Here is a 25,793-nt window from a genome sequence, read left to right as displayed (position 1 = left end):
CACCACAATTTGTCCCCCATGGGTTACAATGACTGAAGTCCCTTGTAATCTTTTCTGTTTTCTTTCAAATTTAAACAGAAATGTGCTTCTGTTAAGAACATTATACTTCATAAACAGACAAAAAAAAAAGGGTTTTTTTCCCTCCCATCCCCCTTTTTTTTCTATAGGAATAAAAGTAATCTTAAAAATATTACATTGGAATGATCTTGGGCAAAAAAGCCTGGACTGGTTGTAGTGGGGAAAACCCAAAACTTGCCCAAAAAGGTGTAGAATACTTCAAAAGTTTCTTTATCTAGAGTTTTCCCCTGCTGTTCCACGGTTTTTGTACATGCTTTCACCTATACATTTTGGGAAGAAATTATTTTGTCTGGACCTTATTGCACAGTTGCCCACACATACATAAGTGACTCAAAGAGTTAGTTCTCAGGAAGAATTTATTTGCTTTGGTTATCAGTTTCCTGCATCTTGAAAAAAATGGAATAGCTCAGGAAAGGTGTTTATTTTGTGAGTCCTTTGACCCCAGCGATGGCCTGGTGTCCTGGGCTGGTTTTTGCGTGGCTGCTGCTCCTGAGCAGCATGCTGGCCCCACTCCTGGATGTGTGCTGTGGTCACAAGCCACACAGTGAGCCCTCCAGGTCTGCTGTTTGCTCTCTTCCATCAGAGGTTCCTCCCCTGAGAGTGGCAGCCCATGAGGGAAGTGTCCCAGGAGGGGAGGATTTCTCACACAATCCAGAGCTCTCATCACCTCATGCAAAAGTTCTGAGCTCCTTACGTGGCTCTTCTTGGTGCTGCCTAGAAACAGGACAAGAGGCAATGGGCAGAAAACGATGCACAGGGAATTCCACCTGAAAATGAGGAAGAACTTCTTCACTGTGTGAGTGTTGGGGCACCAGAACAGGGTGCCCAGAGAGGGTGTGGAGTCTCCCTCACTGGAGAGATTCAAGAACTGTCTGGGATGATTCTGCTTGGGCAGGGAGCTGGGACCAGATGACCACAGTGGTCCCTTCCAGCCTGACCCATTCCCTGATTCTGTGGGGATGTGATTCCGCTGCTGGTGGCAAAGCCTTCCCCCTGCACTGAGTACCTGTGGGGGGAGGCTGTCCCAAGACTCTTTCAAGGGTCTCCATCTGGGAATTTGGAGCATGGGTGGATTCAGGCATGGATCTGTAGGGGGTGGGAATAGGCTTGAGGGTTATGTCAGGGTAGTGCTGCCCCTCCAGCTTTCAGCCAGGGAAGTACCTGAACATTTGGTTGTTGGTAAGTGATGGGGTAATTCGGGGCCATCCTAAGAGCACCATCAGCAGGTTTTGTGTCATCGAAGCATCCCCTAGGGGCCACTGCAGGCTCTGAGGCTGGAGCGTGCCTTGGGCTGCTCACTGTGGGATTTCTAGGGAGAGAAAGCAGAGAAGTCCTTGCTGTCAGGGCTCCCACTCCCTCTTTTTCCCTGCACATCCCAGGAGGACTGAGAACCAGATGGCTGGTTCACAGGTAATTGGAGGGCCCTGGAAATAGGGATGATCCAAATGCATCTGTGCCCTGTGCAGACATCCGGCAACTGTTTTACTCAGGACAGGACAAAGCCACTGGTCTCTCAGCATGGCTACATTAAAGATCATAAAGCTTTCACCCAGGTACTCCCACACTGCCTGTGGTTTAGCAGAAGATTGTTTTGTTTTGGGGGAGAAAAACACACATTTTCCTAACCCACATGATTGCCAAGTGTCGCTTGGATATGTGGCCTGGGTGCATGGGGGGCTTAAACCAGAATCTGGCTGAGAGTGCACAGCCCCATTCCTCTGCAGTGAAGCAAGTTCACCTGTGCTACAAAGCGATTTGTGTGTACAACATTTCTAGAGAAGGCTGCAGCTCCACAGCAAAACAGTTCAGGAGCTGGAGGTTGCAATCTCTCTGTGTATTCAGGATGAACTGATGCAGAAGGCAGCAGATGCTGGCAAAACTTACATTCGCTTAGTAAATGTGATTTATTCCCTTCTCATCACCTCATTTTAAAGAGAGTTCCAGATCACGTTTGTTTGGTAGCCACTTTTATTATTGTCTTCCACTTTTTAATAATTGATCTGGGTCAAAAAGCACCCTGAGTGAGAAAGCATACACGGGAATCAAAGTCTGTGTGTTCTGGCCTTCCTTATTCCATGGTAAAACACAGCTTCCTGCCTGTGTGTTCCTGCCCACCTCTGTCCTGCTGTTTTATCCGTCTGTCAAAGATATTTTGACATCTGGGTCTTAACAAACTGACGTTGAGAGCTGTTTGAATGGTCCCATCAGCTTTAAAGTAACTACTCACCAGCTGGAGTCTGAGCCAGCCCACAGCCCCAGACGGGGCCAGGGCTTCTCCCTCTGTGTGTAAAATGACATGACATCAGGGCCTGGGACTATAAACACTTAAAGCAGCTGGGTCTTCATAGCCAACTGTGCAAATGAGATGTCCCTTCCTCTGCTGGATCTGATCTCAGGTGTAGGCAGCTCCTGATCCAGCCATACTGGTGGGTTTTCGTTTTCAACTAATTTCCAGTTGTTAAGAATAAAAGCAAAACAAAACAAGCCCCAAAACAAACAAAAAACCCCACAAAAACAAACAAAAACTCCTAAACAAACAAGTGGGAAATAGTGAGTGGTAAATAAGGGCTGTTTGATACGACTGAGAAAAGCTGTTCCTCTTTTGCACTCCATAACCCTTTTCCTTCCCAAACCCATTCTTGCCTGATCAGAATACATTAAAATCCTTGCACCAACATGAAAATCTCACCAGCTAATGTTGGCAAAGCTGAAGGTTTCCATCTCCCCCAAGTGGGTAACTTTCTTTGTGCAGTCTGGAGTGATCTTTAGCAACTCCCTTCTTGGATATCCGTCCTGCTGCCCTCCCCAGCAAGTGGAAAAGTCAGATCCTCTGGCTGAAATGAGCCACCTCCATTCAGATACTTGCTTGATTTAAACGTGTTCTTCAGGAGAAATACGAATTTTCCATTCTTTCTCCCTTGGCTCTCACAAGGTGAATGAATAGTCCCAGCTGTGCCTTTCATTTGCTTTCCTCCCTGAAGATCTGTGTCTGGAGAAAGGCACCCTTCACCCTTTTTCACTTGCTCTCTGTCCTTCAGCCAGCACCAATATTCCCATTATCCTCATTTGGCAGCGTGGAAACCGAGTCAGTTAACTGAGACAGCACTGGTCCATGTCAGATCAGGACTGGACCCACGATTCCTTGCCTGAGCCCTGGAGAGTGGAAGAAGAGCCACAAATATCTGCAGGAAAAATAAAGCACAAACAAAACCACAGACATGCAGGCACAAGAAGGGGAATGAGCAATGGTGGGAGATAACCTGGATGGTGAATTCAAAACCACTAGCAAATGCTTAAAGAAAAGGGCTGAAGACTCTTCTCCAAAAGGCTGGATGGATTTTTAGTTCAAAAAAGGAAGGTGGGAGGATGACAGGACCCAGTCAAGCTCACCTGCTTGCCTCTGCAGAAAAAGCCTTTCATTGTTCTCTGCTCTTGGAAATACTTTCACACAAGTTGCAAAGTTGAAGATTTCAACTCCAGTGGGACATAGGAAGGGATCTGCCACTGCATTCGTGGTACTTTTCCATCTCTGTCCCCAGGACATGGGCACATGGCCATGCCTAAAGCTGGGAGCTGGTTATAAAAGTTCCCCCTGGCTTCTCCAGCCCACCCTTAAGCAGTGGCTTCCCTCCCTGCTCTGGGCCAGGGGCTCCTTGGGCAGGCATTTGGCTTAGAGATGACTCTCAGGAGCAATGGGTGAGCACAGTGTGGAAGCTCTCAGGGTTTTTGGTGCTGCTCAAGCAGCCAGCAGCCCCTCAGCCCTGGTAGCGGCATACGCCGAGGACGAGAGGCTGCAGTTCTGCCCGACCAAGTCGCTCCGGAGAACTGAAGAGGTGCTCCTGAAACCCAGTAGGTTCCAAAATTCCAGTAGGGAATTCTGAAACTGGTGTCTTCCTTCACCTTCATACTCTCTGCAGTGATAAAGAGACCCCCATTTTCCCTGTCCGTCTCCCAAGTGCCGTCCCTGTCCCTCGTCCTTCGCCCACACTCTGGGCAGCCCTGAGCTCTGTGGACCATTTACCTTTCTTCTGGGGAAAATAAAAAATCTTTTCCCAGGATTTTCTTACCTAGGAGGTCTCACCAAGATGCAAAGTAACTAAACCGACGGTCTTGGTTTTGGAGAGAGCCGCTGGCTCTTGCCGGCGCTGAGTTGGGGCCACCTCCGAGCGCTTTTCACGGGAGAAAAAGACAACGAAATCCAAGCGCAGGAGGGGTTGCGGAGGAAGGTTACCTGCTCTGCTGCTGGGGGCTGGCAGCGGCACCAAAGTCGCCCCGGGCTGGCCGTCGGGACTCGTTTTGTTTGGTTTTTCTCCTGGGAGGAAGCACCGGTTCCGAGCACAACGAAGCGCCGCGGAGAAGGGCCGGGACGAGAGGCGGCCGCAGCGCTGGCCCCGGGACCCCCGGGGGAGGGACCGCTCGGGGGCATGGCTATGGAAGGAACCCTAGGAGAGGCTGGGGGATTTAGTCCTGGGAGTCGGGACCCCTCCCCGGGGGCCTCCTCCTCCCGCCGGGGGAGAGGGGCCGGGCGGGCCGGCACCGCACGCCCCTCGGGGGGGCGACCGCCCTATATATTGCCAAGCGGCTCGGGACCGACCTCCCCATCGCAGGGAGCTGCCGCCGAGCCTGTCCCCCTCCCCTTCCCCTCCCTCTCCCCTTCCCCTCCCCTCGGGGGGGCTCATTCTCCCGCCGCTCCCCCCCATCCTCCGAGGAGGAGGAAGGCGAGGGCCGTATATGAACGCGGCCGGCTTCCCCTGCCTACGAGGCATGTGCACGCTGCCGGCGCCCAGCCCCGCGGCCGCGGCCAGCCCCGGCTCCCCCGGGCCGCCGCGGGGGTCTCCGCAGGCGCCGCCGGTGAAGCCGGAGCCGCGGGGCGCCGGGAGCAGCCCGGCCCCGCCGCCGCCGCCCGAGGAGCCGCCGCCCCCCGCCGGGGGCCGCCGGAGGAAGCGGCCGGTGCAGCGGGGCAAGCCCCCGTACTCCTACATCGCCCTCATCGCCATGGCCATCGCCAACGCCGCCGAGAGGAAGCTCACCTTGGGGGGCATCTACAAGTTCATCACCGAGCGTTTCCCCTTCTACCGGGAGAACCCAAAGAAGTGGCAGAACAGCATCCGCCACAACCTCACCCTCAACGACTGCTTCGTCAAGATCCCCCGGGAGCCCGGACATCCCGGCAAGGGCAACTACTGGACACTGGATCCGGCCGCAGAGGACATGTTCGACAACGGGAGCTTCCTGCGCCGGAGGAAGCGCTTCAAACGCACCGACATCACCACCTACCCCGGCTACATGCAGAACTCCAGCGCCTTCACGCCCCCGCCCGCCGGCCGCCCCACGGCACCCACAGCGCCCTACCCCAATGCCCTCTGCTCGCCCGGCTACGGCCCCCAGCTCTCCGGCAGCGTCTTCCACCCCTACGCAGCCGGGGCGGCACCGCCGGCGCAGCATCCCAGGATGTTCAGCATCGACAGCCTCATCAGCGGGCAGCAGGCCCTGCAGCCCTCACCGCCCTCCGAGCTGGGCCACCCATCGCTGGGCTTGCCCGGAGCCGAGCTGGCTCCTGCCTGCTCTGCCGGCAGCTCCGAGCCCCCCTGCTTCCAGGCACAGCCCGTCAGCCCCGGCTTGTTGGGCCGGGGCGGCCCCAACTCCCTGGCGTACCCCTATGCCGCCTCGCCCCCGCACCTGCCCGTGGCTCAGGGCAGCTACTCGCCCGGCAGCCCGCAGCTCTACGCGGCTCCCAACAGACTGGCCCTGCCGGCCATGCGGCCCCCGGCCTGCGCCGAGCACGGCGAGCAGCTCCTGGGGCTCTCCGCCTCTCCCCTCGGCCAGTTCGGCTCCAGCAACACCTACATGCGGCAGCCCAACTTCCCCGCCGGCCTGGAGCGGTACATGTGATGGGGCCGAGGGCGCTGGGCCGGACATGCCCAGGCTCCCACGAGCGGCTCCGCACAAGCGGACTTCTCCCTCCTGCGGGGGTCGCGGGCTCCCGGCCGTGTGCGGACACACACGTGTGGGAGGACTCAATTCCTCTCTCTCTCTCTCAGCTTATTCTGAAGCGGAGGCAAGGTGGTGTCTGTTTATCTGCTCCGTTCCTTCCCGGAAAAGATGTTCTATGGCTCTGCCAGGCAGGGCTTCCCACGCTTGTCCTTGCGCCCAGCCTGGCCCCGGGGATGCCACCTGCAGCAGCGCGCCCCGGGGCACCCGCAGGGCCAGCTGGAGCGCACTCAGGAGGTGGGTGCATGGTGTAACATGCAGGAACTCTCTCTCAAACGGGCTTTTTCCTCTCTTCCCTGAGTGCCTCCCGTGTAACTGGAATGGAAGTTATCAAAAAAGCCCCCAAACCACTAAACAAGTTCACTGGATTTTAAATGAATATTTAAGATGTTTATAATTTCCTTTCCCTGTAGGAAAAGAAACCCCAACTTGACTACTTCTTTTTACTATTTTTAAAAATTACTTTTATTGTTAGAAAGGACTTTTTTAAAATAAAGCTTTTTCTTCCAACATGACCAGTGCTGCTGTTCCTCTGGCTCTGGACGGATCTTGGCAAGAGGAAATTATAGTTTTGTAACTGGTGGGAGATGGATTCGTGCTGCTGTTGTGACACTGCCACATCTTACATTTTTAGTGACACTTCTTAAAGCTCTCTCTCTTATTATGATTTTCTTAAAACCCGATGGTAATTCCTACAAGACTTGCCCACGCAGCTCTTACTTGACTTGATAGTTTCCCTTTGCTTAAAGAGAATGTGTCTTCCCTCCAAGGAATCCCTTGCAGGTGGAATTCTGATTTAGCCCATCAAATTAGGAGATCACAGTTTTTCTTCCCAGCAACAAAATCAATTAAAACTCTAACCTGTTCACTGGCTAGACTGCTGCTATTTATTTGCAGGACTCCCAGCCAGACCACCTGACCAGGTTTGAAAGGAGAACTCCCCATCCCCAGATTTACATTTTTTAAAAATGTAGGCATCCTTTGGGTAAAAGTGCCAAGCTAGGATTTCTCTCCTTTTTTTCAAAGGTGTCTTCTGAAGCAATGCAGTTTTCTGTAGTCCCTATGGCATTCTTCTCTCTAAGGAGTTGGAAACCATCTGATCTTTGGTGTAAAACAGCATCTCATTCCCCAGCTGCTGGGCATGATCAAAAGCTGGTGTGCTGGCAGGTACCCATGGAAATAGCTTTTGTCCACAGCTTGGGACCTTGTGGCTTTTCATTCTTTCATTCTATGTGCTTCACAGAAACAGAGACTGGGCTTAGTATGAGAGTGGAGGAGAGAAAATGCTTTTTTCTTATTGGTTTCCTTAAAATTTGGCCTCCATCTGTCTCTAAAAACTGGTTTGCCATCATCAGCTGAGTTGCTGAGTGCTGAGTCTCCTCTCTGGCCCATCCTGCTTTACCCTTTCAGCTTTCACCCTGGTCCCAGCAGCAGCTTCTGTGCTTTTCCCCGGCAATAACCCTCCTCAGAAAGGGCATTGGGAAAGAACTTAGCCCTTGAAATACCTTGGCTCTCTCTCCACAGTATCTATGGGCAGACATCTTCTGTCTGATGGAAATTTGTAACGTGCCATGCCTGCCCGTGACATATTGTCTGCAGAGGTCACGTAGGGGGGTGCTGAAATAATCACTTGCAAGGACAGTCAGCAGAAAGGACATTTGTCATAGCTCACATTCATTCCCAGGGCCCGATCCTGCAATGTTTTGCTAACAAAAGAACTTTTGAAATCTTGCCTAAGTGCCCCGGGTGTCGGAGCCAGACATGTGCCAGAAGCACTGGGTCTGGCGGCTGACGGGGCCGTGACTCCACTGGGTTTGCACCCTGAGCATGAGGGCTGCTGAGGCAGGGGAGAACAGCTACTGACCTGAAATAAAACCAATATTGGCTGTACGGGGTGGGCAGGAGATGCTGTGGTTCTGCCTGGGTGGGATGCCCTGGGAAGAGCTGGCCAAGCTGTGACAACTCAGACCAAGCTGAGCTGGCTCACCCCCAGTCACCTTGGAGACGCGCAGCAGCAGGGAGCTGGTGTTGGAAAGGGCTTTCCAAGTTCCTGCTGTCTCTGAGTGTCAACTCAGGTGCTGGTGGAGCCATGAGGGAAGGGAGGCTGGGCTGTGACTTGCTCCTGTCCCCAGCTGCCTGTGCCCTCCTGCTATGGGGCTGTCTGGACAGTGGCATCCAGCTCCAGATTCAGGGATGTGTCTGCAAGAGATCCGCCCCACCCCTGTGCCTGTGCAAGAGGGGCTCTCTTCAGCCAAGGTGTCCCCACAGTGACTGACTCCCCAAAAACCGGGCTTGGAGACAGCAGATGGCCCCATCCTGGTGTGCTGGGACAGCCCCTGGTGGGCAGCACTGGGTTGCACATCTCCCCTGGTATATCCCTGTCTGCCAGACAGCCCAGAGCCCCCTGCAAGCACCAAGAAACCACCCTCACCGCGGGCCTTACACTGCCAAACGGCTGGAAAGCAGGGGGAACAAACCCCTTTTCTTCTTTTTCCTGTAGATATTAATCCTCACATGCACAAAACTCTAGCAACTTGTATTGTGATTGTCATTAAACTAATGCCTTAAGAGTGTCTGCTTGGTTAAGTTAATGTATCCCAACGAGGCTTTTAAGCTTCCATTTCAAAGCTTTGTTTACAGTTAGGGTGAATCTAGCAAATGAGTAGGATTAAGGTGTCATGTAAAGCATGAGCCTTGCTGGGACAGAGTAGTTTTAAGCTTTGTAAAGTTTATACCTGAGCTCTTCATCTGTTTTAGTGTCTCTTCGATGTCCCTGTTTAGTGAATAAGAAGGATTTGAATGAAACAGGAGTAATTATCACTCAGATTTCGGTTGTGAAATCAAGTCTCCTTGGAAATCCTCCCCTCTTTATTTAGGGAGTTAAGGGAATATTATGTAATGACAGTTGTAACAATCTCAAGCTCACTCAAAAGACAGAGGTTTTTTTGGTTTTTTCACCAAAAAAAACCCTTTCTGTGCTTTCTGAGATTGTGGAAAGAATGTCATACCTCAGGGTGATGGCAAGAGGTACTCTGGACTTCCCTGTGGTGGGGAGAGCCCTGTCCTGAGCCTGTGAGATGCTGATGGGGGAGGTGGAATCGATCCCGAGGACCAAAGAGATTTAGTGGTGATCTCAGGTCTCTTCTTTGACTTCTCAGGGAACAACTCCTTGCAAATCAGGCTGATTTCAGATAACCCAGGCTGCAGGTTCAGAAACACACAGCCAAAATGAGCTGCCACTTTGAAAATATGTTTGTTTTTCCCTGGGAAACTCTGGCTATGCAGGGAGGACCCACTGAGCTGCCGTGTCTGTCTGTGCACAACAGCATTCTGCACGCTTCATGCTTGTACCACCTTCCTGCTGCTCCCAACAGGTTCAAACAAGCAGCAAGAAATGCTCTTTCCAGATTATATTCCCAAGCTACAAATAGTGTTTTCCACCCTGTTACAAACAAACACAGCACTAGCTGGAATTTGAGTTGAAACACTTTTCCTGAAGAACTTACCGGTCCCTCTGGCAGTGTTAGGTTTTTTCTGGATGCTGCCAGCTGTTCACTGACAGTCTCAGTGCTGGAAATGTTACACCATAACTTGCTGTTACTCTATGCAATTCTTTGCCCTTTGCAAATACACAGCTCGAAGACATTCAGTGGTGTTCCTCGGAGGTCAAGACTGAGTTTGGTAAAGTCAGGCAGTGATGGGGAGATGGGCAGTGGGACCAGCTGAGGTTGGCTTTGCCAGGTAATAATGAGATTTGAACGAATCAGTACCTGGGAGTCAGCACTGCCCAAGCTCCGAGCTGCATCTCGGTGCGCCGGGGGTCGGCCACCACTTCTGCTCTGCCATGTTTATATCCTTTACATTCGGGAAGTTCCTACAAGGACAGGAGCGGGTGATGGAGCCGCTGTGTTTACACAGGGCAAGAACAACGCCGCGCTGCCCTCCGCCGCTTCGCTGCAGGGCTGTAGGGCCGCGGCGGGGGCGGCAGGGTGACACGGCCCGGAGTGACAGCCAGCGTGCTCAGGCCAACACTGACCTCCAGCGGAAAGCCCTGGGAAGCCGCTCCCGGCTCCCGGGGGGTCGCTCGGCACGTTCCAGCAGCATCCCGGCCTTTGAGGTGCGGTTCACGGCTGCCGGGGATCAGGAGATCGGGAGTTTTGGGGGGCGGTGGGATGCACTGGGGAGTTTGTTCGGGGAGGGTCGTTGTGAAACACGGCGGGCTGGACACGACCTCCGGGCTTAAAACACCGGTTGATCACTTGGGGAGGTTTCAAAGGGAAAGGGTTTCTCTGGCTATACCTTCTTTTACCCTTTTCCTAAGCCATCGCTGGGCGCAGGATACAGGATGGGGCTGTGTTGGCTGTTCCCTGCAGCAGCTCTCCTCCCTAGAGCGAAAATAGGGAAAGGAGTGGAGGCACAGCGAGAATGTGCGTCCTTGATGGAAGGGGAGGGGTTGGTGATGACAGATCACTCCTCTGCAGCAGCCAGTCTCATTGGCAGCCTGGCTGTGTTTGAAATGCGCCGCACGATGGTTGAATGGCAGAGCCAGGGGCTGGCCTGGCTCTTAACAGCACCCAAAGTGCCAGGCAAAGCAGCAGAGCCTGGGCATTGGCAGCACAACACCTGCAAGCTCTTGGGAGAGACCCGGGGGGAAGTCATTTCACAGCCTTTGTACTGTGGTTGCTGAAGTGGTTCCACTGCAGCAGTTGGGTTTATGAATGTGATGAATCAACGGTGCCATGCCAGCACCAGCAAGCAGCTCTGGCTTGTGGCAGCTCAGGGTGTTGCATGGAGAAAAGGTGCACCCGAGCCACGCACACCCCTGGGAAAACTTAATTTTCCATTTGCATCAGCACTGCTGAGCCAAAGGCTTCAGGGTGTGACCTCTGCAGAGAATGGGCCCGATGGTCTCAGACATTTTGGGAGCTTTCCATCTGCACCAGTCATCTCATCTTGGTTTTAAATCTCTCCTGCTAATCAGGTGTTGGAAACCAAATCAAATCTGTAGACCCATTTTCAGGAGGTTTCAAGTGATCTAATCTGGCTGGAGCAAAGGGACCTCAAAAAGCACAAAATTGTCCAAGCTCACTGACCTCCCCGGCTTTTCAGTCAGAGCAGGACATGGGTTTTCCTCAGAGCAGAGGAATTAGTTCACCTGTGCAGATCAGGCCAACCCAGGTCTCTGTTGAACCCTTTTCAGATGTTCTCTGCTTGAAAGACAGGAGTCTGAGTAAAGCGAAGGGGACTCTGCTGTGCCTCATTATTTTCAGTTTCAGCAAGATGCTTATATGGAGCTGTAACTCCCTCCTGAGAGCATCCCATCCAGCGCTCCTCCGTAACAGAAATGGGTTTACCCACGGGAAAACAGGAGGCTGCCAAACCAATCTCATCGTCCAGAGCCTTCACCCTCAAAAAATCACAAGTTTTGCCATCCCAAAGACACAATTAGGGGGGGCATTTTCTTGCCAGACCCCAAAGGCATCCCAGCAGATCTTCGTGTTCCCTAGAGGTGGCTAAAGCGGCCACTCGGTCAGGATGCTCCCTTCAGGTCGCCGTGGAAGTGATGGGAGCGGGGTGTGGTTTTGCCTGCTGCACTGTGGGCAGCACCCACGAGGTGGCAGCCAGGTGACAGCCAGGCCCGGCCCTGTGGCCCACCCCCAGCTCTCCTGCCCGGAGCCCACCGGCCGCACACCCTCTCCAAGCCGCATTTGCTCCTGCCTGCTTACTTATTGTTAGGTTTTCCACAGTGTTGGTTTAAGCACGTATCCATCCTCCCCCGGCTCCAAGCCCTTTCTTTCCAGGCTGTCTGCTGCTTGGATTCTCCCCAGCTGATGCTCACCCTCTAAGTATAATTGCAATACAAAGTAGTTTCAGAATGGCGTGCAATAGTGGCTAATTATTTGGAACAATTATACATAACAAAGACAGAGCCAAGCAGCAAGAGGGCTTAATTGTCTGGCCAAGCATGAAATAGCACAGGATTATCGCTCACAGGGGGAGGGGAGGCAACAGAGGAGAATGCCCCATAGAATAGGCAAGAATCCAGCCTGCTCTGGAAGACAAAGTTTATTGAAGAACTTGAAAATTCCCCGTTGAAGCATCTTCTGAGATGGCAGAGAAGACATGAAAAGGATAATGACCCAGAATATGGGCTTAAGGCACAAATCCCTCCACTGACAGACTCCAGGCCTGCAGGCGCTTAAGAACATGCTTAAATTTTAAGCACATGAATAGTCCCCTTTGACGGCTCACGTGCTTAGAGTTAAGCTCAGGCATAAGTGTTTGTAGGATTGGAGCCCAGATTTTTATTGCAGCTAGGCTCTTCTCAGTAATGACAGGAAATAGGAGATGTATAAAGTGCACGAGCTCCCAGGGCAGTGCCATGAAACCCTTTGCTCCATGTGAGTGACAGGAACCTGCAGTGAGCCACGGACACATCCACACCTTCCCTCCCTGCCGTGGAGCTGGGGGAGAGAACAACAACTGTGCAGTGGTGAGAGCAGCATCTCCAAGTCATGAGTGGAGCCTGAGAGTCCTCAGGTGTGGGTGAGAAGGTGTGGAGGTTTCAAAATGGAAAAAGATCACTATAAAACCTAAAAAGTGCTGCTGGAGTTCAGCGTTACTTGAGAGCATCAGAGAGCAACATGTTGGTCAGCTTCTGAGATAGTGTGGAAAGTGAGAATAATTTTCAGTAAAAGCAATGAAAATATATATTAAAAATCCTGTAGAATATGAACAAATCAATGCAATAGCAGTTTCTCTCCAAATAATCCCTGCTGAAGCATGCACCTGTTTTTTCTACAGAATAGGCAAGAATCCAGCCTGCTCTGGAAGACAAAGTGTGTGATCTTTCCTGCTTTTTCTCCATCTCTGAAGATTTTGGTTTTGCAAGGCTTCCCATTTTTACAAGACAGCTGCCTGCTGGGGAGTAGCACTTGTCCCTCTGCTTGAACCTAGATCACTGTTTTTCAATTGTCTTTTGGGCTGGAAGAGTTTGTTTTTACTAGTGGGACAACAGGCTTGTGCTGGTGACTGCAGATGTGCTGTAGTGGAGGTGGAAGAGAAAGAGAAAGGCGTGGGATGCAGATGCTGTGAGGATCAGTGGGCTGACTGAGCACAGGACCTGTGGGTGTCCCATGTCCCAGACCTGCAGCCATGCCTGGAGCTTTGGGCGAGTGTGCCCATGCCCGCAGCAGCATGCGAGAGCAGTCCAGCCTGGGGACGAAGCTGTGGAGGAGATTTTTCTTTGGGAAAAATGAGTGGACGTGTGGATCTGCCCCACAGGAGGCCAGGCCCCTCTCCCCACTGTTGGCTGTGCTCTGCACACCCCTGCCAGCCCCCCGAGGGCTCCACACGGCGGGAGCCGCTGGTGGAGGAGGTGGCCCCACCACTGCCTCCCTTCGTGCACCTGGGGCCTCAGCCGTGGCTTGGCCATCGGCACCGTGGGTGCAGCCGCTGCTGGCAGCCCCTGGAGGCATCATCTGGTACATCCCGCCTCCTCATCCGGCCCTGTGTGCCGCCTCCCTGCCTTTCCCAGGCACCCACGCGTGCTGTGGAAGCACCCACCTGGCCTTTTCCTCCTTTGCCCATACAGGGCAGGGAAGGGGGGGCTGGGCAGCTGACACACCTCCGGGGAAGGGTCAGGCAGCTGGTGCCAGGGTGGGCTGGGATGTCCCTCGAACACTCAGGATCTTCCCAAACCATCCCGATGCCTCAGCACATCACGACGTGCCTGTGCAGCAGCTCAGAGCAGCAGGGCACGGGTGGAGGATTTTCTCTGAAGCCAGAGGTTAATTATGCTTTATTGGATAATTTTCAGCTGCCAGTGCTGGCAATGAAAGGGATTTCCTCTAGATGGCACGCTTATCTCTGCACTGGAGGGAAGCCCACCAGCCTGCATCCCCCGCAGGACCCCAGCCATGTATTTTCAGGGAACGTTTAACTTATGTCCTCTTATATCACAATTTGAATGCTCAACAGGTAGACTGTACAAAAGCCTGGAAAACGGTAATAAGAAAAGGCATTTCATATTGAGCACTGTTGGGATCCAGTCAGCTGGGTGATGCTAAATATCCATCTTGAAGAAATCACAGAAATTTCCAAGTAGCATAAAGCCAGATGTGAAACATCAGCCTTTCTTTCATCCACCCTCAGTGTTGCTTCTTCCATGTCAGTGGTCCATTTTCCTCCTCCCAGCAAGAGTAAGCAGCAGCTTACCTGCAGTAGGTGCAAGAAGTGGGGTCGTGTGTGTATGTGAAGCCTCAACACCCCCAAGAGTGGCTGGATTAATTTCAATCTGTCTGTTGACAGGTTTCCCCTCTCTTGCCCCTGTGCAGCTCAGGGTAGCAATTTCTTCCAGTGGTTTGAAGAAAGGAACTGAAGTTCACACCCATCTGGAGCTGAGATTCACCCTTCCGTGCCTGTTCAGCCACAATATTAAAGTGGTGCAGTTTAACAGTTTTCCACCCGACAGTCCTTTACTAAATAAGGGGAGATGATGAAAGGGTTTGGTTCTGCCTCTGCTTCTCTACATGTGTGAGGTGCCTCACATCTCTTCCCATGCTTTAGGTTGCAGTAGTTGTTTCTCTCTGTTTATTCAACTTCTTCCCAAGTTGGGAAGAGGGAAAAGGAGCCCTGTGCTATATTTCTGTGCAATCTTATATAAGGTCAAGAGGCAAAATATATTTATGACGCTCTTTGCGAGGCAGCTCCATAGATATCAGCATGCACACGCAGGGCTGATTTTTCAGAAGGATACAGATGGACCAGGATCTGATTCTGAGCTGGAGATTGCTGGATGCTTCCACAAAGACTCCTACCCCTAACCTTTTTCTACATGAAAAAAAAAAAAAAAAAAAAAAAAAAAAAAAAAAAAAAAAAAAGAAGCTAAAACCTTTTTATACTGATCAAGCTATATCTCAGTAATTTTCCACCTTCTCTGTCATTTTATCCTTTGAAGGCCCTCTCTGTATTGCTTCTGGCACCCAAGTTGAAGGTCCTCAGCTGGCACTTCTGGCAGCAATGGACTTTTGTGATCTCAGTGGGTGAGGTGGGCATGAGCTGCCGAACTGCTGAATGCAGAAAACTCAGCATCAGGGATTTCCTGGGCAAGTTTGGCATGATCAGATGCTAACATGGAAAATCTGGATTCAGAAACCTCATAATGAGTTTCTAAATCCTTGTGGGTCTGGTCATTTATTCAGGTTCTTGCACTGGTGCACCCACTTTTGGAAAATCTGATTCCCTCCCACATATATCTCTCACCTCCGAAAAAAAAAAACACCTGAAAATCCTTCCTTCTATTTTCAGGGGATTTTGGAAAGAATGAAGCGATTTAGCAGGCTTGTTTTCACAGGGATATTTTCCCTTGTGTGGTAGGCACAGTTACCAGGCTGTTCTATACACATTGCCATGTGCCAGAGCATAATTGCCTTCCACATGCATTGGCCTTTGGCTAATGTGTTTTTTATGGCAACCAGGAGAGGTGACTTTGGTGAGTCTCAAAAGTGCACCTGGTGGTTTATGGCTTGAAAATGCTGTGTTCCTCTGAGTCATGTAAGTGTGTGTATCTCTTTTCAAGTGAGATTGATGAAGAATGGTTCGAAAAAAGGGCTTAGAGCAAGTCAGAGTTAATCAGTTGAGTGTTAAGCTGTGTATGAGCTTGCTTTGTGGGCTCCAAACCCACATGGAATGGGATCAGTTATGAAGAGAGAGCAGGAAGCAAAGTTTTGGAACTGCAAGCTCAAAACTAAGGTCCTAAAGTCAGATCATAGCACTTAAATGAACATGTTTTTATCATGTTTCCCACTCATCTGAGGAACTGAAAAGACAGGGAAAATTGTGCTCCAAAGTTTCACGGGGACTCAGCCCTGCAAACAGGGTTCCTGGGAAAAGCCTTCATTGAAATCCAGGCCTTTTTTGGTGTGGATTTTGGGACACCCACATTTGAAAAGTCAAGTCAACAAACCCGAGCTGTCCAACATCTGAACGCTGCAGGGATGGATACTGGCACTTGGCTCCGGTGGTTTTCAATCTGGGAATTTCATGTATCTCTCACTACCTGTCACCACCATTCCCACTGACCTCCCTGTGCAGGGAGCTCACGGTGTGCAGGCTGCAAGCTGATCTTTGCAGCTGGGAGCTGGCAGTGAGGGGCTGGAAAAGGAGCTGAACTGCAGGAAGCACTGAAGGTCTGAGCCTTGGATATGGAAAGAAGAGAAATAATATCAAAGGAAATCACATAAGTGGAAAAAGAGCCCCCTGGGGCAGCCCGGGCAGCAGCAGGTCCGTCTTGATCATGTTTTCAGAGAAGTTAGAGGTCAGCCAAGCTTGATAACGAGGTAATAAAGAAAAATCCATCACTGAGCCTTGAGGGACTTGTAGATGCGGTTCTCATCAGAATAAACGAATTTAGATGCTGCTCGGCAGAAGCAAGAAGAACGATTATGGATCACAAACCCAACAGATCGTCTGGAAGGGTGTGGGAGCAACGTCGGCTGGGCTGGAGCTGAACTTTCCACAATTCCCAAGAGCTTCACCTCCCGGGGCTTTCCCCCGCTAAACCCCCGCGCCGGGAGATGCTCTTTGGGTGGGCACGACCGGTGCCAGGGCAGGAGCAGCGATCGCACCCTGCGGCGCTCCGGGCTTCGTGTTCTGCCCTCCGACCGCGCCCCACCAAATAACGTTCTGGGCGGACGGACAAGGCAACAGTTTTTCCCTGTGTGAGGGGAAAAAAAAAAACAAACAAAAAAAACCCCAAAAAAACAAAAAAAAAAGTGCCTGGTCTTGTGGCCAGTCCCGCAGCTTTCAGGGTCTCCGACCCGGGCGGAGACACTGGGACACCCGGGGAAAAACCTCGGCCGTGGGGAGCCACCTGCTGAAGCCATCAGCAGGGCATCAAACACCGACCCCACACGCCTGAATCAAACACCTCATCAAGGCAGGCGGGAAAGACAGTGAAAATCAATTTAAAGGAGAAAAAAAAAAAAATGATCGGTTGATGGCCTTTATTTTTTTTCTTTCCCTACTTTTGAGACTTTTTGGAGACTCTCTCCACTCTAGCGGTGCTCATCCCCACGCACGTTTGATTCCGCAATTTAACGTGAAATGTGAAGCAGAGTTGGGTTCAAACGGGAAGCGAGGCTTTCTGTAAGGAAATACTGCAGAGAGGAGAGCAGAAAAATTAAAAATCTGCCCAAGGAAAAATGCTTCCCTCCCAGCCTAGCATGCCCGGGCTCAGCGGGGCGATGACAAAGCAATCTTTTCGTGTAGATCAATAGGGTTTTTCTTTCGGGAGACCACATCATTTCTTACCCCGGCGCACATTAAAACGCGCCCGTCGCTCCGTGTGTGGATGCACGGCCGGGAGTGTGTGCGCGTGTGTGTGTGTGTGTGTGCGTGCACCGTGTCTGGGATCCCACCATCTGGTTTGTTTCAGTCCAGGGTTTCCCTTTTCTAAATCGTCTCGGGACGGGTGTAGTCTAGGTACTTTTTCTCGTTTTGATTTGTTTCTGCAGCCGATCTTGCGCGGCAAAGCCGAGGCTGAGACAGACTCGGCGAACAGAAGCCGTTCGGAGACGGAGAGAGCGGGATTCAGCCACTCTCCTTCCATTGTGGATCATCCCCCACTTAAGCGGGGACCACAGTGTGCCTCGGAACAGGCAGGAATCGTGTCGGGGCCGGCTGACCGGGACACGCTGCTGCTCGGGCTGCGGCGCTCGGGGTGCGCGATGCTGAGCGAGAGCCAGGTCCAGGCGGGAGCAAGACAAGGCACCGGCCGCATCCCATCAGCAGCGCCTCGCATCAACCCTCCTCGCCTCCCCCGTGCATTTTCGACCTCATCGGGGTCCCCATGACCATAACTATAGCAGCAAGCGACTCCACCCGAGTTCTGCGTTGTCGGGGGCTCTCCCCGAGCTCTGCCCACCTCTGCAGACAGGGGGAGAGCCGGCGGCCGGGGCAGGGCTGGGTGGGCAGGCAGCAGACACCCACATCTGTTTCACTTCGAGCCGTGCGGGACCAGCCTGCAGACGGAGCGATCGGGAGGCAGCTGCCCTGCGAGCGGGGGGCTCGGGGGGCGGCCGAGCATCTTCTGCCCCGGAGCATCCCCCGGGCGGTGTCCCCTGCCCCCGGCCGCTCGCAGCGCGTCATTTTGCTGCTCCCCCAGCCCTCCCCTTCGCCGCCCTGCAGAGGCACAAGGCGCAGCTCCCGGCGGTTCTCGCTGCCATGAAATGCACCAAGTGGAAATTCAATCGCCCCGTTGTGTGTGTGGTCGAAATCTCTGGCAGCTGCTTCGGAATTTTTTATGACACTTTCGTTTATGTAGGGGAGGCATAACTATTATTTTACTTAATAAAAATGGAAAGCGGCTCGGGTCTTTTCCCTCTCCGCTCTCTTCCATTTGTTCTTCCCATCGCTTTTCCACCGGGCTGATGAACGGAGAGTTTGAACAATGTTGGTGGGAAAGATGCGGCATCTTTGAGGCATTTCTCCGTGTTAGACAATTATATTTACTTCTATATATGAAAAATAATATATCGGGAAAGGAAAGAAAATAAATATAGATATAGTTGAATATATATATATATATATATATATATATATATATACACGTAAACTTATGAGAGAGATATATATGCGTATGTGTTGTGAACACAGGTTAAGAACATCGAAGAAGTATAAAAGTGAAAGCTCAGGAAAGCTCCCCCAGAGCTGAGACGCACCCGCGGGACAGACTTCCCACCTTCCCGAGAAACTCTCAGCACGTTTTCCCCTCTACTCTTCCCCTCCGATCGAGAAATTCTTCCCGATGTCCGCGCTGGCGGCGAGGAAGGAGGATGCGACCGACTCCGCGCAGAGGCTCCGGCTCTGAGATCGCTGCTTGCACTGGAGATGTGCGGGCGGAGGCGTCCGCTCCTGCCCTCTGCTCGGGGTCCCACCGAATTCGCCGAGCCTGTGCACCGAGTCGTTAGGGCTTGAGTAATTGTGACCGGCATTTGGAAGCGGGGCCGCGCAGCTGTTTGGCCCGGCTCCCCGGTATTAGTGCTGGAGATTTTGTCACCAAATGCTCGCACCTGTTAACGGCAGAGCCGGGCAATTCATCACCGCGGATTCTCACACTGCCCAACGCGGCCCTGGCGGGGGGACATCTCCTCATGGTACCCCCTTGGAGGAACCCATCCCCTTCCTCCCTCCCCAAGCATCCTCCCACGGGAAAGCAGATACGTGTTTACAGAGCCTCCAAGGGAAAAAAATCAAACCGAACCAAAACCCAACGGCGCGAGCGTGGTTCAAAGCGTCCGCGATAGAGACAGGGACAACCTGCTGTCACAGCCACCTACGGGACATGGGCTGGGCAGCTTCGGCCGTGGACGTGTTCCCCGGACTGCGCCAGGGCAGCTGCAAGGGGGACAGCGGGGCTCTGCCACCCGCGGGGACGCCGCGCTGGCTCCCGGGGACCTTGTGTGCCTCTGTTTAGCAGAAAATTCTCCCGCTTCGCCTGCAGCCCGCGACAAGGTGGGTGTCTGCTGCCCACCACCTCCTCCTGCCAGCCGTCAGGGAAGCGGAGGCAGGAGAGCGGCAGCCGGGAGATCCCGGGGCCGTTCCCGAGGGGCTCCTGGGGCCTGGCCGGGCCGCCTCGGAAAGTGGTACCCGGCCGGGCCAGCCGCGTCGGGCGGGGATGCAGGACTCGGGAGCGGTCCCAGCGCCCCGCGGACAAGCACAGCCTTCGCTTTGGTTATTTCTCGCGGAGGGAGAGGCTCGGCAGAGCGCTGCTCCTCGCCCTTCGGCCCGCACCTGCCGGGCGCAGCATCCCTTCCGTGGGAGCCCTCGGAGGAGGCGGGTTTCCAGGCAGGGTGCTCCGGCCGCGGTGACGTGTCGGTGACGTAAGCGCGTGGAGAAGGGGAGCGGGGATCCCCAAATTCACAGGACCCCTCAAGGGGGTCGGAGGCTCGGTCCTGGCGGAGTGAGGGTCCCTGTCGGCGAGGCTGCGGGAGTTCTGCAGCTCATCCCCCAGCTTCGGGGATGGGCAGCCCTCGGGGGGACAACGGACCCTCCGCGGACCCCCGGGCCGAGGAAGGCGACCGTCGCATCGCGCAGGAATGGGGTCTGAGAGCCTCCAGCACCGCGGGGCGCTTGGGACTGGGAGGGGCTTTATCCAGCGTCGATCGCCCCCCTCCTACAGCAGCCGGCTCCAGACAAGCTGGGAGCATCCGAGCGCCAGGGGAGCGGGCAGCGCCTTTCCTCGAAAGCATCTCGGGCGGGGGACACGCTCCCCGGGGACCGGCCCGGGCAGTCCCTCGTCGTGCCCCGTGGGGGCTGCGGCGGGCGCCACGTGATGCCGGGGCGGCCGTATAAAGGCCTGGGGAGCGCTGGCAGCAGGCGCAGTGTGGGAGCGTTTCCACCGGGTCCCAGCTCGGGAGGGGTGGGGAGGGGGGAGCCGCCTTCCCCACTTCTGCCCTCCCCCCTCCCTCTTCCCTGCCCCTCCCTTCCCCCTCCCCCTCCCTCCCCCCAACCAGACAAGGAGCCGTCACAAAACCCACTTTTCTTTTTTTTTTTTTAACCTTCCCCCCTCCTTTTTTTTTTTTTTTCCCCAATTTCTCTCCTTTTATTATCATTATCACCATTATTTATTATCGCCGCTCCCCAGCGCCCTGCCCAGCCCACGGGCGCCCCCGTCCCCCCGCCCCCGCCCCGCGCCCCCTCCGCCGCCCCTCCCTCCGCAGCCACCTCCCCGCAGCCAGCAGCGCGGCCCCGCCAGCAGCGGCGCGGCGAGCGGGGCGCGGAGCGGAGCGCAGCGGCGGCGCCGGGGCGCGGAGTCCCAGCGGCGGCCGCAGCCCTCCGGCACGGCCCCGGGCCCATCCCGGGAGCCGCCGCTAGGTGGGGGGGGGAGCCCGGCCCCGGCCGCCCCGGCCGCACAACAATGACTTTGGGCAGCAGCGGCGGCGGCGGCTGGGGCCGGGCTCCCCCCCCCACCTAGCGGCGGCTCCCGGGATCATGTCCGAGCGCTCCCCGGAGGAAGAGCCGCTCTCCGAGGTGGAGGACGCGGATATCGACGTGGTGGGCCCGCCCCAGGATGGGGGCAAGTACAGCGAGGAGGAGGAGGAGGACGAGGACGAGGAGGAGGAGGACGAGGAGGACGGCGGCGATCCGCTGGGGCTGGCGCTGCCGCGGAGCGGGGCCGCCAAGGCGCGCATGGGGGGGGTCCCCGGAGCGGCTGTCCCCCGCCGGCGGCTCGGAGCCGGCCTGCGCCCGCGGCGCCGCGCCCGGGGAGAAGGCGCCCGCGGGCGGCGGCGGCGGCGGCGCGGGAGGGAAGAACCCGCTGGTGAAGCCGCCTTACTCCTACATCGCCCTCATCACCATGGCCATCCTGCAGAGCCCCAAGAAGCGGCTGACGCTGAGCGAGATCTGCGAGTTCATCAGCGGGCGCTTCCCCTACTACCGGGAGAAGTTCCCCGCCTGGCAGAACAGCATCCGCCACAACCTCTCCCTCAACGACTGCTTCGTCAAGATCCCCCGGGAGCCCGGCAACCCGGGCAAGGGCAACTACTGGACGCTGGACCCCGAGTCCGCCGACATGTTCGACAACGGGAGCTTCCTGCGCCGGAGGAAGCGCTTCAAGCGGCAGCAGCAGCTGCACCCGCCGCACCCCGAGCTGCTGCTGCGGGCCGGGGCCGCCGACCCCGCCGCCTTCCTGCCCGGCTTCGCCTACGGACCTTACGGCTACAACTACGGCCTGCAGCTCCAGGGTTACCCCCACCACCACCACCACCATCCCGGTGGCGGAGGCGGCGGCGCCGCGGGCGCCTTCCCCTTCCCGGCGCCGCACTGCCCGTTACCGGCTCCGCCGCCTCCCGCCGCCGCCTCCGTCTTCTCCGCCGCCTCGGGGCTGCCCTCCTTCCTGGGCGGCGAGCTGAACTGCAGGAAGTCCTTCTACCACCCCCAGCTGAGCCCCACCGCCCTGCCCGCCGCCCTCCTCCAGACCCTCAAGCCGGACCCCTCGCCCGCCGGCGGCGGCGGCGGCGGCAGCGGCGGCACCAACCACCCCTCCCGGCCCTCTTTTTCCATAGACAACATCATCGGGGGGGCCGTGCCCCCGCCGCCCAGCACCAACCCCAGCGTCGCGCCCGCCGCGCCCTACCCCGCCGGCCAGGCGGGCCCCCCGGCGCAGGTCCTGGCCGTGCTCAGCCCCGCCTTGGCCCCGGCACAGCCCCAGGTCAGCCTGGCACACGAGCCGCTCCTCCAGCCGGCCCAGAACTTTTCCAGTAAAATCACAACCCTCAGCAGCTGTCATTTTTAAAGTGTGCTGGGGACTGGGGAAGGGGAGGGGGATGGGGGGGAGAGTCGCGAAGCAAACGGCCCCTTTCCAGCTCTCCCCCACTCCTCCGAAACTGCTCCCCTTCCCTCTCTCCGTGGCCCTTTCCCCCCCCCCCCCCCATCTCCTCCTGTTGTGTTTTAAGGTAGGAAATATTTCCTTATTTTTTCTTTTTTTTTCTTTTTTTTTTTTTTTATTTTTACTTAATTTCCAGGCTCAGTGGCATCCAGATCTGTTTGTCTCTCTTTGCTCGGAAAAAAAAAAATAATTCAACAAATCGGGAGGGCGGGAGGAGAGAAAGAATAACACGATTTGGTCCTACAAGCGCCAAAGCGTTATTTATAAAGCGGCCGTATCATAAGCTGGGAACGGGGCTGGTTGAACACGCAACGTCTTGTGAGGGGCGGAGGGGGGGCATGTGAAGAACGAAGCCGTCTTAGGGTCGGAAACGTTTCCTTTGAGAGGTGCGGGTTTTCCGCGGGGGTCCCCCAGATCGCCTGGGAAAGCGGCCAGCGGAGCTGCGGACGGCCCCGGTCGCAGCGAGCCGGTTTTCGTTCCTGCAAGTCTCTGTGCCGGGCGGTTTTGCCATGTGTGTCTGTCTCTCCCCTGCTCTCAAAGAAAATGTTTTAATGGTCCGATCTTATTTTTAGTTTCTTTGAAGCTTCGGGTTTGGTTTTAAAAGGCACTGTTTAAGGTTTCTTTGTTTTTAAGAAGAAGAAAAGTCGGTGAAACTCAGGACTGCGGGTTTTTTTTCTTTTTTCTTTCTTTTTTTTTTTTTTCCCAATTAGACATGCAAATGCACGTTTAAAAGAAAATCGGATCCGTCAGGAAGTTTGGAGAATTCCCATATTATTTTTGGTTTTAATCCCCGTTTTCCCACCCCCTCCGTGCGTGGGTTTTTTGGTGTATTGGTAATTATTTGTATATAGATTATTCGGGAGCTAATGAGCGGAGTCCAGTTAACTCTTCACTGGTTGTGCATCCGTCATATCTATTTTATTGAGAGAATCTGTGAATAATTTGATGTGGAAAAGGCAACAGAATTTTGTCCACCGTTGGTGTAAATTAATAAATGTTTGTGACCTGGTTAAAAAAAAAAAAAAAAAAAAAAAAAAAACCAAAACCAATTCAAATCGTTCTTTGCGATGTCCTTTGTCACGCTGAGAGCCGAGAGCCCCGCTCGGGCCTCGGGGAAGCCAGAGGCTCCCAACCTGGGGCGTTCGGCAGGGGCTGAGCAGCCCCTCCGCGGCCGGGCGCGCAGATTGCGCGGGGCTGCTCCGCGCCGCCCCCCTGCCCAGCGCTGCGGGCTGCCACACCGCCCGGGCCACGGTGGCGGTCCCCGCTGGAGGTCCACGGGCCGGCAAGCGAAAAGATCCCCGGGTCATATTTTTTGTTGTTGTTGTTGTTAATTTTATTTTTTTATTTCTTGGATTTTGGTATCTCCCAGGGGAAAACAAACAAACAAACAAACAAAAACCAAAACAAAACAAAAAAGCAAAAACCAAAACCAACAACAAAACAAAACCAACTAAAAAAAAAAAAAAAAAACAAAACCAAAAAAAAAAAAACCCTAAACCAAAAAAACCCAAACAAAACCAAAACCAAAAAATACCCCGCATGTTTTCAGGGGGAAGGAGGTGGCGGCCGGGAAAAAGGTTCTCCCTTCTTTACCCCCTCCCCTCCACCTCCTTTTATTTTGTTTGGAAAAGTTGACACATGAGAAAATAAGTTGGAGGGTTTCCCCCCGCATACACGTCCCCCTTGGGCCTGCAGTATCTGAATGACCGAATGAAACTTGATCTCTACCTAAATTTTGCAACAACTTACAAAGTAAATAAACATCTTAAAGCGCTCCCTTCTCCTCCAAACTTCTCTCTCCCCCCCCTCCAATTTATTTATTTCAGGGACCAAACGTGGCTCTTTGGTTTATTTGTTGGCAGGGACCCTGATCGAAAGAATCGAGGCCTTTCTGACCGGGCAGCCAGCTGAAGGAGAAGGAGAAAAAGGAAAAAAAAAAAGCTGAGCCGTACGAGGCAGGGAGCGGGGACGGAGCCGGTCCCCGGGCAGCGGGGCTTTGTGCGGGGCCCTCCGGGGCTCAGGCAGGAGCAGGAGCCGGGCGGTGTGCGCCGGGGAGCAGGGAGGGGGGATCGGCTTTTCTTTTCTCTTCCCCCACCCATCCCTTTTTTATCCCCCCTCGGCTGCCCCTGTCTGTGCCACCTCGAACCTCCGCGCAGTTTGTTGATGTTGTTCCTGAACGTGCCGCCTCCCCGCAGCGAGCGGTCTCACATCTCGCCTTCACACACATTTGCTTTTGAAAAGCGATCTTCGTGTCCGGCACTTGGTTGTCTCCCTTTCATGTCCAGCTCCTACAAAAGGGGCTACAAGACTCGACATGGGAGAAAAGAGGAGGCCAATGAATCTATTTTCCAGATTGCCAAGCACATGGTTGGAAATTGAAGGGGCTTTTGTAGCATTTCCCCTTCCTCCCTCCCTCCACTCTCCTTTTCTTTTGCTTGTGTGCAAATTGTTCAATTGCTCTGGCAGGGGTGTTCCTGACAAGCTCATTACTAGAAGGTGCCAGACCCCTCCTCTCCCTCTCCCCCGAAGTCTTTGATGAAGTTAAAATGCGCTGATAGCTGCTCTCGGGGCTATCTTTGTTCAGCCTCTTTTAATAACCGAGCCTGCTTTGAGGAGACGGGATCCGGGGGAAGAAAGCGATGTGCAGCGAGGCTAGGTGGTGCTTGTGCGCCTGGCAGAAGGGGGGGGGGCCGGTTATTTTAATATAAAGTAGCGATTTTTAACAATTTTTGGCTTGTTTGTTTGTGAAGCGCAGGAGGAAAAGGAGCCAAGGGTGCCAGGAGCGGATAAGAAATGGCAGTGGATGCCCGTAGGGATGGAGGAGGCGTGTGGCCCCTGCAGTCCCGCCGGTGCAATGGGTTCTCCAAGTTGGTGGTCTCGGGGCTTAAAGGGATGGAGGGGGGTCCTCTGCAGGGAAGCGGTATTTCCCTGGAGAGCCCCCTGCCCCCACACGCTCAGGAGAGGGGGATCGGGGGGGGTCTCCGGGACTGGACACCTTTCCCCGGCTCCGTCCGTCTCCTTTTGCCTTGTGGAGTCATTGTGGGGTTTTAAGCCGCGGTAGCCGGACAGGATTGAAGCTGAAGTGACTCGGGGAGCGGGGGATTCCCCCCTTTAGCGGGAGTCCTGGTACCCACGCAGGAGGGGTCGGGCTCGGACCTGCGGGGGCTGCGACTGCAAGCGCCGTCGAGGTTTTATTCTGGGGGTGAAGAACCCCAAGCGTCTCTAACATTAGAATTTCTCCCATTCCCTGGATTTCCCTGAAGCACCGCAGCTCGTTCCGTGCCCCGATCAGTCTCACGCCGCCTGCAAGTGTCTGCGTGGCTCGGGGATCCGG

General features: G+C 54.4%; 2 protein-coding genes and 1 long non-coding RNA gene across 3 annotated transcripts; 2 read left to right on the top strand and 1 right to left on the bottom strand.

Annotated features, from left to right (window-relative positions):
- Positions 1 to 512: 512 nt before the first annotated feature.
- Positions 513 to 4,513, bottom strand: LOC119704146. The gene is made up of 4 exons (XR_005257846.1): positions 4,310 to 4,513; positions 2,768 to 3,260; positions 1,240 to 1,387; positions 513 to 792 (listed from the first exon to the last, which is right to left on the bottom strand). It is a non-coding gene; the product is annotated as an uncharacterized LOC119704146 (long non-coding RNA).
- Positions 4,514 to 4,773: 260 nt separating this feature from the next.
- FOXE3 (forkhead box E3) lies at positions 4,774 to 6,052 on the top strand. The gene has a single exon (XM_038144932.1). It carries the CDS (start codon positions 4,810 to 4,812, stop codon positions 5,968 to 5,970), a length of 1,161 nt encoding a protein of 386 aa, XP_038000860.1. The 5' UTR covers positions 4,774 to 4,809; the 3' UTR covers positions 5,971 to 6,052.
- Positions 6,053 to 19,218: 13,166 nt separating this feature from the next.
- Positions 19,219 to 22,475, top strand: FOXD2 (forkhead box D2). Its single transcript, XM_038144931.1, is given in 5 exon segments — positions 19,219 to 21,021; positions 21,057 to 21,219; positions 21,221 to 21,815; positions 21,818 to 21,867; positions 21,869 to 22,475. Coding segments are annotated over 5 exon segments (1,338 nt in total). The 5' UTR covers positions 19,219 to 20,989; the 3' UTR covers positions 22,367 to 22,475.
- Positions 22,476 to 25,793: the final 3,318 nt, after the last annotated feature.

Source organism: Motacilla alba, chromosome 8, assembly GCF_015832195.1.
Source record: "Motacilla alba alba isolate MOTALB_02 chromosome 8, Motacilla_alba_V1.0_pri, whole genome shotgun sequence".
NCBI classification, from domain to species: Eukaryota; Metazoa; Chordata; class Aves; order Passeriformes; family Motacillidae; genus Motacilla; species Motacilla alba.
The sequence above is the reverse complement of the archived record's forward strand: the minus strand, read 5'-3'. Positions and strand labels throughout refer to the sequence as shown.